Below are 15,000 nucleotides of genomic sequence, written 5' to 3' on the forward strand. Positions count from 1 at the left end.
AACGTGGAGAGCGATAAACCCCGTGAAGAGATTCCCGATAGTATCAAGAAAGTTTACCCTTCCAACAACAAAAATGTTTCAAATGCAAACAGAGACAATCCGCCCAATTGAAATAAAAATTCAAGTTTGGAAACTAAAGTTCATGGCTCCAACAAAGAAGTTCATGGCTTCAACAAAGAAAAATGCGTAAAAGGCCTCCTTTGAAGAAAAGTTCTGACCTGTCAAACGTGGCTACTGTAGCTAGACCATCGTCTGCAAGTGTTATGATATTTGATTTTTCGAGCATATACGGTTGGTCGATTATAACCCTGACGATAATTCTTCTGTTTGTTTTGTTTTAGGTGAGGAAGACGGATGAAGCTGGTTCTGTAAATACAAGTGAAATGCTTACTGAAAAACAAGATTCTAAACAAATGGAAGAACGCAGCGACGAAAATAACAACTGGCGTCAAGTACAGAGTGATGTTGCGCAGATGCGTCAAGCCCTTGATGACGAAAAACGTGTTCGCAACATCAGAAAACAGGAACTAAGGCAGAAGGAAACAGTTCTTATAAGTTCATTAGAGGGTAATTTACATGAGGAGCAACAAGCGAGAACAAGAGTGCTGGAGGAATTAAGTCGGGCAAGGATTACTAGTAACGAGCTAAAAGAAAGAATGCAAACTGAACTCGCGCAGATTCGGCAAACGCTCGAAAACGAGATACGTTTGCGCGACACAAGAGAGCGGCAACTAAGAGAAAAGGAAACGATTGTAGACCAGCTACAGAGCACGTTAGGCGAAGAGCAGCAGGTGAGAGCAAAGTTGGAAGAAAGATTACAAATTGAAATGCTGTCAAGTCAAGCTCGTCAACAAGAACTTCAGATTAAAGAGAATGCTTCTAGAGAGCAACAGCGTCTTTTGGAAGAAAAACGCCAGCAGAAGGCAACTTTGGAAGAAAGGCTAAGAGAAAAGGAAACGATTGTAGAGCAACTACAGAACACGTTAGGCGAAGAGCGGCAAGTGAGAGCAAAGTTGGAAGAAAGATTGCAAACTGAAATGCTGTCAAGTCGAGTTCGTGAACAAGAGCTGCAGACGAAAGAGAGCGCTAATAGAGAACAACAGCGTCTTTTGGAAGAAGAACGCCAACAGAAGACAACTTTAGAAGAAAGGCTAAGAAACCTGGAACTACAGATGCAAGAAGAAAGGAACAGATATTTGTCCAACGAAAGAGAGTTACAGTCAGCTGTGTCTGCGGCCCAAGAGGAACTGACTGAGTATCAGCGTCGCCAGCCACATGACTGGATTATCCAACGCGAGGAAGTTCTTCTGAGTGACAGTGTTTTGGGCAAAGGAGCCTGGGGCAGTGTGCGTCAGGGCACATTTCGTGGCTGCCAAGTTGCTATTAAAGAAATTCATGAGCTCATTCTTTCACCTCATAATCGTAGACTGTTTGAACGAGAAATGAGTATTGCGTCCTGCTGTCGCCATCCGAATCTTTTACAGTTTATTGGTGCCACTAACGATGATGGCGGTCCTTTGTTTGTCACTGAAATACTAGACACTAGTTTACGGCGCTTGTTGTCCGAGCGAGCATTAAATGACGGGGAGATTGTCAGCCTTGCTTTGGATGTCGCCAAAGGATTAAATTACCTTCACCTTAATAGGCCGCTTCCTATAATACATCGAGACATCAGCAGCGCCAACGTGTTGCTATGGAGACGAGATGAGGGTTGGAAAGCTAAGCTGTCTGACTATGGATCGGCGAATTTCATGCGTCAATGTATGACGGTAAACCCAGGGGCAATACTCTATTCTGCACCAGAGGCCCACACTTCTCAACAATCACCGAAGGTAAAGAAAAATTGTGTTACCTAATTTAAACATCAGGAGTAAGGAAAGTTGTTGTGATAGTTATCATAGTAGTGTTTGTGATAATGTTACCTGAGTTGTAAAGACATACATACGATCGATGTATCATTATCGATCTGAACATTTTATGCGTCCGTGTACCACTTTGAATCCAGAGGCAAGAATTTATTCTGCACCTGAAGCACTCATTTCAAATGCCCAACAGTCAACGAAGAAAAGAAAGAAGTTTCCGGTTGTCAAAGTCAAGGAAACTAGACACGCCAACGTGAACCTGGAATAAGTTTTTTTTTAGCTTTGTATATTGCTTTATTGTGGGCCAAAACGCCAATGAATGTCATAACCTTAGTGTAGGCGAAATTTAATAGTAGATTGCATATCAATACTCCTGTTTAAGCTAGCAAAAAGTAGAAAGTAGTGTAAATATTGCATGAATTTTGAGAAATATGAGGCCAAGAAGCAATTAGACTATGAGCTCGAGATTTCTATCGCGTGATAGTTGACGAGTCAACTATCACGCATAGAAATCGAGAGGGAATAATCTAATTGTTTTAGTATAAATCTAATAGTCGTTCAAAACTTTATGTAAATCCTCCTCACAGATACCTCGAAAACGCAAAGAAGTGGCAGGCATTTTGCTAACAAGCGCACACAGCTACGCTACTTACTATCTATCCCACAATAGAACGTGATTAGTGTAGCCAATCAGAGGATGGCATTCGTGATAGAATGCTAGTAGATTTATGCTAACTGGGTTTCTTTTCATTTCATTGTTTTGGACCAAGAGATTATCAAGGTAAGAGAGTGAATCGCCCATATAGGTCCTCTAAATAAGGTAATCCCTCTTAAGTTATCTTTAGACATTGTACACAGCTCAGTTCTTCCGAGGATATTTCTCGCGCGTTACGTGGATGTTTTCGTGGAGGATCTGTTTATGTTTCTTTTCGTTTCTTTTCGTTTCAAAGCAAAGGAAAACCTCCAACGCTGTGGGGATGCCTTCTTTGATATTTTGATTACAAGCAAAGGAGCTTTGGCTCTCGGTATGTTTTAATACATTTCGAAACTTTAAGAGGAGTTTAAATAAAAGACGGATGTCCCCTACACAAACAATAACAACTGAATGAACGGCGGAGAAATGAGTTGACAAACGAGTGCAAAGCAAACAAACGCCCAAACACAAGCTAACCGCAACCGAACAAAGAGATGATCGAAAGTGCAGGAAGACACTTGCTGCCCAAGAAGCAAAAGCAGTTTAAGCAGCAACGGCAACAACGCACAAAGGCAACATCGATTAAAAAATGACTTAAGGGCCCATTAACCGATCTTTTCGAGCCGTTGCTAGGGAAAATTTATTCTCATATAACCTCGTCATTTTTAGTTACTTCAGAGTTATTTCATGTTTTTTAACTTTTTCATGATCAGCAACACTAGTGATGACGCCATCAGGCCACGCCCATGGTCATGTGACTAATACTGAAAAAACGCAAAGGCTCCTAGGCAAATTACTTTATCGGAATTTTTTTCATTGATTTATATTTTAATTTAAATCCTCATTACGCTATGGATAGATTTTGTTTCATTTCTAAAAGGTCAGATTTTGAGAGAATTTCAAAATATTAAAAAGTTCGTAATTTTCTGAAAAAAGCATGATTTTGAAAAAGGAATGCATAGCTTTGTTTCCAACGTTGGCTTTAATTGAAATCCGTCAAAAAAGGCTGGATTTAAGGAAAAACCGCGTTTCCTTTAGCATTTAAAGAAACCGGAAGTGCGCCCGATATATATTGGAAGTTACCCTATCAGCGCGTGCGCAGTTTACACTACCCGCACACTTCGGTAAGATCAAACAAAGCCACACGGAGTTAGTTTTTCTCTTTCTATTGCTCTTGTTTTTCTGTCTTTCTCTTATTTTGTCTTTGCTTGTACTTTTTTTACTTTGCATTTTGTGAAACACAAAGAAAAACATCTAAATGTGAGCGAATTTGGAAGTTATTGAGTTATTTTTGTTTTCTGCGCTCAGGCTGACGTAAGTAACCGGAAGTGAAATTTCACCTCCTTAGCAACGCGCGCGAGCGCGCGCATAAATCGGTTAATGGGCCCTTAATATTCAACCTACAAATCTCGCGAGAATTTAGATTCATTTAGTTTGTCGATGCTGTCAGAAATATCCCAAACAGAATATGTAAGACAGCGTCAAAATTCGAATAAGAAATTTTAAAAATTGGCCGTAGTTTAGTTCACGTTCTCTCGAATATGCAGAGTGTGGCTCCTTCACGTTGTTGTTTTCTGACCTTTTGTAAACAAAGGAAAAAAAATGAACAAAGAATTGTAACGTACGCTTACACAGCCATTGTACTCGTTGCCGCCGCCGTTAAAGTTTGCATAATAAAACTCCCTAAAACCGAACAAACTTCCAAATAATGTGAACAACCGAACGAGCACAAAACAAACGAAAGCGCGGCCGAACAAAAAGGCGGCTGGGAGAGTGCAGAAAACATCTCTGCTATGAAACGAAATCAAAACATATAAAATGGCGTTCCCGTCATTTCGTCTCAGGTAGTTTCGAGAAAGTCGCTTCGGCCGTCCACGCATCGCGCGAGTAGCATCCTCGGAAGAACTGGGTACAATGCCTAAAAATAACTTAAGAGGGATTACCTTAGTTTAGAGGACCTATATGGGGGATTCATTCTCTTACCTTGATAATCTCTTGAGTTTGACTGATCAATATTATTTTCTCCTCTAGGTGGATGTGTACAGTTTTGGCGTACTGTTGTGTGAAATGTGCATCGGAGAACTTCCGAATCCTCAAGAAATCCATAATCAGATAAAACAGGTAACCAATGGCACCTTGCGAAGACTCATTAAGCGGTGTGTCAAAAGAAATCCTGAAGAACGTCCAACCACAAGTGAGGCGATAAGTGAGTTGGAAGGAAACTCTAGAAGCACAGGAGTATTATCTCGTGTGAGAACTTTTCTTAGAGTTTGAATTCTGTAGATAAACGAAAACATTTCCATCTGTAGGAACTGTAATATCTTTATAGTACACCCGTTAGAATCCTTCAGGAAAGATCTGGGAATCCTGTCGAAATTTAAACCCTGTGATAACACTGTTGGAGCCCTGGAGGAACCTTGAGGAGCCCTATAGATATTTTCTTGAGTGCCTGTGGCCACGAAATCGATATTAAGTAACTCTGAGTGTAGAAGCCCTCCTGGCGTTTTTGTATGGTGGCCAATTCAAGAGATTGACTTTGCAAACTTGTGGAGGTTTAGTCTCTGGTGACTGTTTTGAAAGAGAATTGACAGCCATTTTGCAAGCTGTTCTCCATATTTTATAATTATGATATTTAAAAATGACTGTGAAAAGCTCTTTTTCAAATGAAACTTTTACTTTTGTGGGAAGTTGTAATTGTTACGATTAATTGGTAACAGGACACCGTGTCGTCCAATTCAGACTGTAATCATATTCGTGATTAACAAATCGGACTCCCGCTTCGCGATCGTCGGATTTTGTTAATCACTCGTATGATTACAGACCGAATTAGACTCCACTCAGTCCTATTACCATTATTAATCGTATATACAACAAGATCCTCAATCGTGATTGGCTCTCCGCGCCTATTTGTCACGTAATCGGGCGTGATCATGTGGGTGTCCAATTACAGGTATCCAATTTGAACTTTTTGTAATTGGATACCTATAATTGGATACCCACGTGATTTTCACGTCAATTACGCGCGCTTTAATGGCTCCCATTACAATGTTTCCTGCAGTTTTCAAAACTTATAAAAAGCGCCACAGACGTTTTCGCTCAAAAGAACTTCCCAAAAGACATTTTAATTCCGAAATTTGTTATAGATACGATTAATTAGTAATTGGACCTCGTATCGTACAAAGTCAGGGAGCAATCGCGCTCGTATTTTAAAATCGGTCTCGCGCGCGATTTTAAAATTACTCGCGCAATTACTCCCTGAATTGTACTTCACTCGGTCGAATTACTATTACTACTACTAATAATAATAGAGGATAGTTTTTCCGGTTAGAAGGCCGTTTCACGTTCGTCTCAGTCTGATTGATATGTACAGAATGGCAATTTTTCCAACAGAGAGGAAAGCCGGAGCAACACGTCCTGATTTTGTTCGTTACCAGGCATTGTAACACGCGCTTCGCGCTTGCAGCCTCCCGCCCTGGATGAAGCCCCTGATTTAGCTGTAATAGACCATCCTTCCTACTTCAAGAGAATCAAAAACCCCACGATAACTATAACAAGAAGCAATTTTTTTTAGAAAAAAAATAGTGTTTCGTTTCCGGAAAGATATTCAAAGTCTGAGAAAGGCTTGGGTTTTGATATCTTGTGCATGAGAAGACCCGGCGTGAGGGGGATTTGTGCTAAAGCATGCACCGCTTTGCGCTGCATCGATCCGCTCAGTTGCTAGAGCCTGGGGTTTTTCGTCCAGGCGAGGTGTAGTACTGAAACTATTGTAAAAGAGAAAGGGCTAATTAATTTAAGTTGTCTACACATGTATCAGTTAAGATTACAGTGAACAGACTTCGAAATGTATTTACTTGTGATTTTCCTTAAACTCTGCCGTGGGGGAGTGGGTACTCCCCTATATAAGCTATATAGGTATGTCCAGCATCAAGGGTTATGGCTTTTTTAAGACATTTAGGTCAGAAATAGAGAATCGATCTTGGTTATTTTGGTCTTAAACTGGGTATGGCTTTTGCACTTTAGTCTTGAATTAGGTATGCTTTTTAGAAGAAGCTACTTTTTCCATCATTATCGATAAGACCAGCAACTAAAGCCATTCACAATATCTTTAACATCATGAACTAGTGAACTAAGGCAGGTCGAAACAGGGTATTAATTTAAGGGTCAGGTCATAAATAGGGTAGGAAAATCGCAGATTTTGGTCTTAAATAGGGTAAGTGCTTTGGGACGCAGGCCGCACAGCCCCGCCAAATATTTCATAAATTCAAAGTATTGTGTGTGACGCTAAATAAAGCTAAGAGGCAAAAGCATTTGATAGATAATTTTTCCATTTCTGTGTCAGCCAGCGCTTGATTCGAATGGATGCGGCATTATAAGTTTTGTTGTCAATATACAAATGCTATTGGCGTTTTCATGAAAACCAGCTCTTAAAATGCCGCGGTACGTCAAAATACAAATTTTCTTATTTTTTAAAGTGCGCTCTTAGAAGTAAAGCTACTCGAATTGTGGCGGAAAATTTGACAAACGGAACTAAATCTGGAAAATGTCGACACCTATGATATAAGAAAGCCATATTGTACCTATTTTACCCTATACTAACGTTAATTAAAATACAATAGGATGAATTTGTTACCTTCCACAACATATGTATCTTATCTGTAGTATCGTCCAAGCGCTCCAAGTGCGTGGTCTTTTCCCATGAACAGCCACAGAAAAGGGGCAGGATTGTTATTCCTGACAAGTGTTCTGATTAACCAAAATTATATCGCCGTAGTTGTGATCTTAATCACATTTAATTCTCAAACTTAATAATTCATCAAGTTTAAACAAAGGTTTCCTGCTAGCAGAGGCTCTTTTCCTGGTGTTCGCTGACGGGAGAAGAGAGTCTCTTTTCTCCCATCAGTGAACACCAGGAGAAGAGCCTCTTCTAGCAGGGAAAAACAAAGGAAATCATGACTGTGAATATCTGATCTTAATTAGCTTAGATTTCTACGATTTTATTTCTCCGTTTTCTCCTTATTTTTATTTCGATTGAGAAGATATATTAAACACTCAAGACAGTGTTTGACCACATTTGTAAACACATCGTAGTTCGTCAAAAATACTCCGTTGCGCGTCGTATTTTCAACTCTCTTCTCGGTGTTTGGAAATGTGGTCAAGCACGGTCTTTCGTGTTTGATATTTTACGTCAAACACGGAAACAGATATCTTCGTTTGTCTAGAAACCTTCTAGAATACATCGTTTCAGTCTGACTTAGAACTATTTCAGTCGCCAATTATTTCTACCTGTATGACAGTTTAAGTTCCTTTTGTTTCCGTGACGCGAAATCAAATTTAGTTGCAACAAGTAATTTCTGCTGAACATGTTCACCTTGTGAATTACAAGCATTACCCTGACAACATTCATACCCATTATGTCAATAAATCACTCTGAAACGGAAAACAGAACCATTTCTTTGCTGAACTAACAAAACTAACTGCTTCCATCGGCTTAAAATATCGCATTGGTGAGCAAATCGCGTGGTGTGGCGGTGTATCTACCTCGAAAATATATTTCCTTGTCAATATCACTATCCGATTAGAAGTCCATTTCGTATTTTTCTGTGTAATATAATAACGAGAAACGAGAGTTTCAATCGTAATTTCCCGTTTTCTTACAAGGCACCAATACGCTATTTTGCTAATGTTACGCGCACAGTGGCCGACGGGTTTGACCGAGTAGTCCCCAGTCCTTTGAGTAGGCATAATATTTGTGGAATTTGTTCTAACAATGGCGTCAAGTCCGGTAATTCGTAGTTGGCAGGAGATTGACAAAATTCTGGGAAATTGTGCTTCAGTTCAAAATGTTTTCGCCAGTTTAAAAGTCGATAAATTAAAGATTTATCTCAGGGATCGAGATTTGAACCCGTCTGGGAAGAAGCGGGACTTAGCGGGAAGGTTTTTGGCGGTTGCAAGGATGCCCACACAAATGACTGGGGACTACACAGTCAAACCCGTCCGCCATTGTGCGCGTAGCATTAGCGAAATGACGTAATAATACATTTTGTTGCAATGCACCAAATTTTGGCGAAAATTTTGCCACCGTATTTACCTACTGACCTTTACTCTGATTGGATATTATTTCCACTATTTAAATAGTTCACCCCTGAACTGAAAACAATACCGTTTCGTTTCTGAGGAAAGGAAATAAAAAGAACGACTTCAAGCAAGGGAAATCGCTTCTCAGGAAAATTTGCAGTGAGTTTGGCGTTCTGAAATCATAAGAAACACAATTAGGAGGTACAAGTTTAGGTGGCTTTCAGAGGTTTCGCCACAATTATGGTGTACACTTCCACTAGAAATTCGATCTTAAAAATTAAAACTAACTGTAATCTTTCAAAGATTCTAAGAAGGCCTTATTTAATTAGTAATTTAGTTTAATTATACTTACTTGACTGGTTTTATTCACCGTTTAAATTTACGGCTGAATTGCAATTTCTCTAACTTTTTTCATCTAGTGCGAAGGCTATTACGAGCTGTACGTTGCTATAATTTGATTGTTATTTCATTGATGTTTGTATTTGAGGTCGCTATTAGACAGACATTTGTTTGTTGTGTAACGTGCTACTACTCATGCAGCGATAGAAATAGCACTATATAAGGGGCTGATCACATGAGCCGGGAATGTCCAGGTTGAACTTTAACGGGCTGGCTTTAACGGGTGTGCCGAGATTACTTTTATCCCTATATTATTTGAAGCCTGCTAGCCCAGAGTTGGCTGGCATCGCACGGTTTGTCCAGATGACTTTTAAGCCCACTATTACACGGGCCGCGCGAAACCGGAGCGCGCTCAATTTGGGCACAAAGCCAGGTTGGCCGGGTGAAGCGCGTGTGTCATGGAACAAGCTGAGATCTCGGCAAACCGAGTGAGCCAGGCTTATGCAATCAGTCATTATCAAATTTTATTTTTAATATTTTAAGTACATGTATTTTGTATTAAAAGAGATATGAATTCCTAGATCCCGGAAATGCCAGTTGTTTAGTTTATTTTAGGTGTATTAGTATCTCACACGGTTCATGCAGTTATTATTATTTTTTTTTTGGTTCGGTCAAGTATTTTCTTCCTTTTAGTGTCATCTGAAGACATGACTGATCATCGCAGTTATATACACCACTTAAGCAGTTGTAAAATATAACGCTTGAAAAACATTCAGGCTTGAACGGGATTGAACCCGGCCATTCAAGCCGGGTTTTTTTTTTCAGGCTTTAATAAGTTGCGTGTATAACTGCGATGATCAATCATGTCATCATATCTTTCTCCACAGTTGAAATATATGATCTTTCATCAGGAGCCATAATCGGGGACGGAGACCGTAAGCGCGCGCCATTTCTAGTATTGGGGTTGTCCCCATGATATGGGACATTAGTATATTCTCAGCTCCGACTATTGCATTTCTAGCTCTCTGATTGGCTCAAAAACTCCGACTATGAGCCATTAGTCGGAGTTTTACCTTATATGGAAAACAGTGCGCCAAGTTTAAAAATTTTCCGCTCTGTAAAATTGTTGAAATAAAAATCGGCGGCAAAAACCCGATTAAGAATATACTAAAACAATTATTCCATTCGACCTTGTTGGATATGAAGTGATCATAACCAACTCGCGCTACGCGCTCGTTGGTTATTTATCACTTCATATCCAACGCGGTTTCATGGAATAATTGTTAAATAGTTCTATTTTTAGAACAAATTGCGCCATCGCCTGCGGCACACGCGCGTACATGCTGCGAGGATTTTTGCGGATGTCGCGCGGAGGAAATGGCGTCCGAAATTCCCGGAATTTTTCATGTTTTTGGCCCACAACTCAACGCGTTCACGTCTGTTGGAATTTTGCTTAAGTATTTTCGTCGTAAGCTGCTCCAGTTTGAGTGAAGTAAGACAGTGTCGAATTTAGGTATGTTCCGCTGTAAGCTTATATATATCGCTGACCAAGTTGTGTTCCGACGGATGCTTCTTTTACATGAACTGTACATTACTCCACTTTAAATTTCACATATGTTGAAGATTAACAGCTTTTCCATTACACAGCAAAAAACTAGCTGGATATATTTAGATATAGCAGAGTTTCAGGGCTTCATAGTTTCCCAGCTCCTCTTGCCACAGGCTTGCGAGGAATTTGTCAGTCTATCGCGACCGAAAAGTAAAACAAAATAACTGCTAGTTTGAGTTTCGCTTGAATTTTAAGTAACGCTTGATGTTTCATCAAGGCCTAATAACTTTACGCCCATAGATACTGCTCAGTTTTATTCGTGTAAAAATCCAGTAAATTCTCTGTCGTCAATGAATGAGAGCGCCCGCCGATGCGTGTTTTCAGTACAGTCAGTAAACATGACAAATTGTACTTCCGCCGCACTTTCGTGTGAAAGCGTACATCGAACTCAAACAATAACTCTATAGTTTTTAAATATGTTTAAGATTGATAAATGTTTGAGAACATATTAGAAGCTAAGCTGAAAATATGTGAATAAAGCAGAAATAATCAGCAAACTTGAAATAACGATTTCGAGTTTGTTGATCGAGCTATCAAAACTCCTTGTTTATTTTCATTTTCGCAGTGTAAAACTTCACTATGCTTATGTTGAAGAAACACACGTGATGTTCGTAGCCTTTTTTGCGTTCGTGAAATTTGTTACAGCATCTCAGCACAAAAGATAACGAAAGAAATCTTTGTCAAGATTTGTTGACAATTTAAAACACCGACTCGGACTTGAAAGTGCACGAGCTGCACTATGCAAATGAGCTAATTGTACGCGTCAGACTTTCCTTTCAAAAATTTTTGCAAACTCACCAAACAAGCAGAAACAATAAGAAACCGTCAAAATAGGTTTTGGTTATGATGAACCATTGTCTGAGAAACTCACAAATTAACTCGATACCAGAGTATAGAGAGTTTTCTTGCTATATTCTTAAGTCAGAACAAACGCAAAAACATACGCGTAAGCTTACAACTAGCGTGAGCAGATCTTAGTATTCATTCCCAGCGCGAGATTGAAGTCTTGTTTTCGACCCTGAAAAACCCACCTTTTCCGTTAGCTCACAGCATAAAACTACATATAAGCGCCCTGGTTCGTATTCCCTGCCATCGCTGTGAAATATACGCAAGAGAATCTCTCAACTCTCACCATTTGATCACACAACGTGACAACATCCACGCGAGAGCCCCCGACATGTGCGTGAATCCGCGCGGATATATGACGTCAGGATGGCGCAATTTGTTCTAAAAATAGAAAAATTGTCCCATATCATAGGTGCGCGCGAATCCCGAGACTTACGGTCTCCGTCCCCGATTATGGCTCCTGCTTTCATATATTCACTTCTTATATATGTCATCTCTTGGCGGCTTGCAGTAATGGGTCGTCCATTCCCAGCGAACTGCATTGGGAATACGTCAGTGTTGGTCTTCAGCTACACGATACAGAGTTCTCAAATATAGACGATCGCTCATTACTAGCCTGCGAATAGGCTCCTGGTGAGTCCGCACGAAGCGAGGGAGCCTCCCCTGTCCTGCCACAATCGCTTCGTTCATTCTTCTGTTTCGCGCTCGCCGAATTTTTTTTTTCCATCCTCGCCGGGATCCTGTGTACAGGCTAGCTCATAACAATCTATTACAGGAGACACTGCCGGGCTCAAATCTGATCACTTGAATCAATTCAGTTCACCTTGGTTTTTAGCCCGTTCTTCTGACATGCTGGATAACTCGGCCAAGTAGTGTGTAACTACAAATTGTTGTAACAACCTCGAGTTTTTCTCGAAATAAATGCTGTTTAATAACAAAACACGTTGCCGACTTCATCTGACAACGTGGCACTGTAAAGCGATGCTTATGCGCATGTGCAAACTGAACTATACTGGAATAGTAGGAATGCTGGACTGGATATTACAACTATCATCGACAAAAATTTCATACATTGCGTTTACTGAAACCGGGGCGACCCAGACAATAAATTCCAACATTTTCAAATCCAGTCAGTCGAATGTCCTGTTTTCAAATCCGGCCAATCAATTGTCCTGTTTTCAAATCCAGCCAATCAAATGTCCGGTACCAAACAATGAAATCTCAACTTGTTAGTTGTGATGCTTACGCAACTACGGTCACGGTGTCGCGCTTAATAAATTGTCAAGCTTAAACCGGTAGTATTTTCGGTGCTTGAAAAACGTTACTCTGGTTTAAAAAATGTAAAAATCTTAGTAAAAATTTTTATACTAGTAATAGTTGAGACTAAAACTGCCCCCGCTGTTTTGAACTTGGTGATATTTATATATTGGTTTGTATTTTCTGTCAATAACTGAATGCTGGAAATAATTTCAAAGATTTTGGATTGTGTTGAAATGAGATAGCTTGTGGGACGTAAGTGTATAGGGAAATTCCATAATGTACTAAGGGTATTTTCAATGTCGCGGTTTCTGTATTTAGCATTTTATGCGGGAAAACTGAGAAAATAGCATGAGATGTCACGAAGTATGAATGGTGTCATCTACTCTGGTTGTTGAAATGCTGAAGTAAGAAACGTTTATTTTAAAAGTACCCATGTGTTCCTTGGTTGTTTCTTTCTTTTCACAAACAACTTTTTTTCAAAGAACTAATTATCCCGGCCTGATTAATTGATGAAATCGATTCTAATAATCAACAGCAATCCACAACAATCAATCGATCGATATCGGAAATCGATTACCAAAAACTGTTTCTTTTTAAATTGTCATTGATTGTTGTTGACTATTATCGATTCCCATTTATGTAGTTTTTCCCTATTTTGGTACATGGTAGAGAGGAGTGGCTAAAGAAATTGCCTTTGTTTTTTATTTATTTTTTCAGTGAGAGTAGTAAAGTGTTACCCAATACCGTATTATGAAGACTATATGAAGCAAGTGTAAAATCAATAATTTTCCTTTAATAAAAGGTGGTATGGCGGTGATTGTCAATTCCCTGATTCTCTGAAATTTTCTTTGTTTGAGTTGCTGAAGCTGTTTTATTGTCATCAACATCATTGTCACAAAACAATTCAAACACAGCAAAAAACCATCCGCCTGGAAATTGTTGTTGTATCAGTTCAATGCTGGCAAATTCTCTCACAGTTTTACAGAGATCATCAAAGTACAACCATTTTTTGTCATTGTGTATTGCACAAGTGAACTGAACACTATGGTTGCGCATTAACGCTTTCAATACATAGAAAGAATTATCAATCTCAATTTTCTCATACATAATCAGACCTTCCATTATTTCAGGAGCAAATTCGATGAAAACAAATCTTGAACTTACTGTTGATTTCATCTTCAGTTGATTTGTTGGAGATTTGCAGTGTTTAAAAATTAACCTGCCGGGCTGTGTATGAACAATTGCAACATACAGTGGCCAAGAACAAACGTCAAAACCAAATTTTTTTAACCCAGAATGTGTCACGTAAGTTAAAAAAATTCTGCTGTTGAACGTCACATCTTTTTCACATGTCTGACAATAAGAATCAAATGCCCGCTGTGTTGCAAACAGACTGCTCTCCTCAAAATTTGAGTTTCCAAAAGTTTTTTCTTTGAATATCTGACTAAGACAGGCATTGCAATCTCTAGCTTGAAATGAACTACAATTTTCTGTAAGATGCAACCAAACAGGTTCACGAATGCGTGACAGAGATTTCATGTGATTGTTCTCATGACATTGTGATAGGTTATTGAACAGCAATTGAAGGAATTCGCTTCGAATAGATAGTTTTGCCAAAAATGGAAGAAACAAATATCTTGTAATTTCCAAAAAAACAATCAACAGCACAAGAATAAACTCCAGATTTTTCAAAAAGTGAATTCATAAAATGGGTCGGCCATTCTGAAATTTTCTCACCTGTACACAATGAATGGCAAATGCTTGGGATCGCTTTCTGTCAATTCTCTCACAATATTTCTCTGTAAAGATGTATCTGTAAGAATTAAAGCACTGTAATTTAACAAAAATTATGAACAAATGTGCACCTTATGAAACGATAAAGTACTTGATCAAATATTTTTCTCAGAGTCTGTTACAGGTGAGATGTAAGCGAGATTTCTCACCTTTTCCCTTGAAATCACTACAATCAGCAGAATTCTCAGTTTGGCTTCTCTATCTCGTTTTTCTACAAACAAATGGTATAAATATGAGTAAACAGCAATACAAAATGGACTTTTTCAGGCACAGAACTGACTTCGTCCTTTTACATGTAACTGCATGTTATTTTGTTCTAAACCTCAACTGTTTTGAACCTCGAGTGAGCGTTGATCGATCGATCGATCGATCGTCGTTCGTTGACTGAGTCTTTCAGTCACTGGAAGTGATTTGTGTCTGACAAATATGAGTCTCTCAGTCGCTGTCGATTGTGTGGCTGAAATTCGTGTGACTGCGAGTCACTGCAAATAAGATCTGTGCGATAGTACTTTTACATCAGT

At 39.3% G+C, this 15,000-nt stretch overlaps 1 protein-coding gene, 1 long non-coding RNA gene and 1 pseudogene across 2 annotated transcripts in view; 2 read left to right on the plus strand and 1 right to left on the minus strand.

Moving 5' to 3' along the window:
* The window catches only part of LOC145466368 (uncharacterized), a 1,760-nt pseudogene extending 1,402 nt beyond the window's left edge, over positions 1-358 (plus strand).
* Positions 359-389: 31 nt separating this feature from the next.
* On the plus strand, positions 390-5,258 carry LOC145466358 (uncharacterized). The gene is made up of 2 exons (XM_081450074.1): positions 390-1,832; positions 4,588-5,258. Exons 1-2 carry the CDS (start codon positions 414-416, stop codon positions 4,828-4,830), a joined length of 1,662 nt encoding a protein of 553 aa, XP_081306200.1. The 5' UTR covers positions 390-413; the 3' UTR covers positions 4,831-5,258.
* Positions 5,259-12,525: 7,267 nt separating this feature from the next.
* LOC145466395 (uncharacterized) overlaps positions 12,526-15,000 on the minus strand; it is a 2,656-nt gene continuing 181 nt past the window's right edge. Inside the window, exons 2-3 of the long non-coding RNA XR_014041878.1 lie at positions 14,629-14,690; positions 12,526-14,498 (exon numbers count right to left, since the gene is read on the minus strand). This is a non-coding gene — a long non-coding RNA (uncharacterized LOC145466395). The remainder of the gene's footprint in view (positions 14,499-14,628; positions 14,691-15,000) is intronic.

This window comes from Orbicella franksi, chromosome 13, assembly GCF_964199315.1.
Source record: "Orbicella franksi chromosome 13, jaOrbFran1.1, whole genome shotgun sequence".
NCBI classification, from domain to species: Eukaryota; Metazoa; Cnidaria; class Anthozoa; order Scleractinia; family Merulinidae; genus Orbicella; species Orbicella franksi.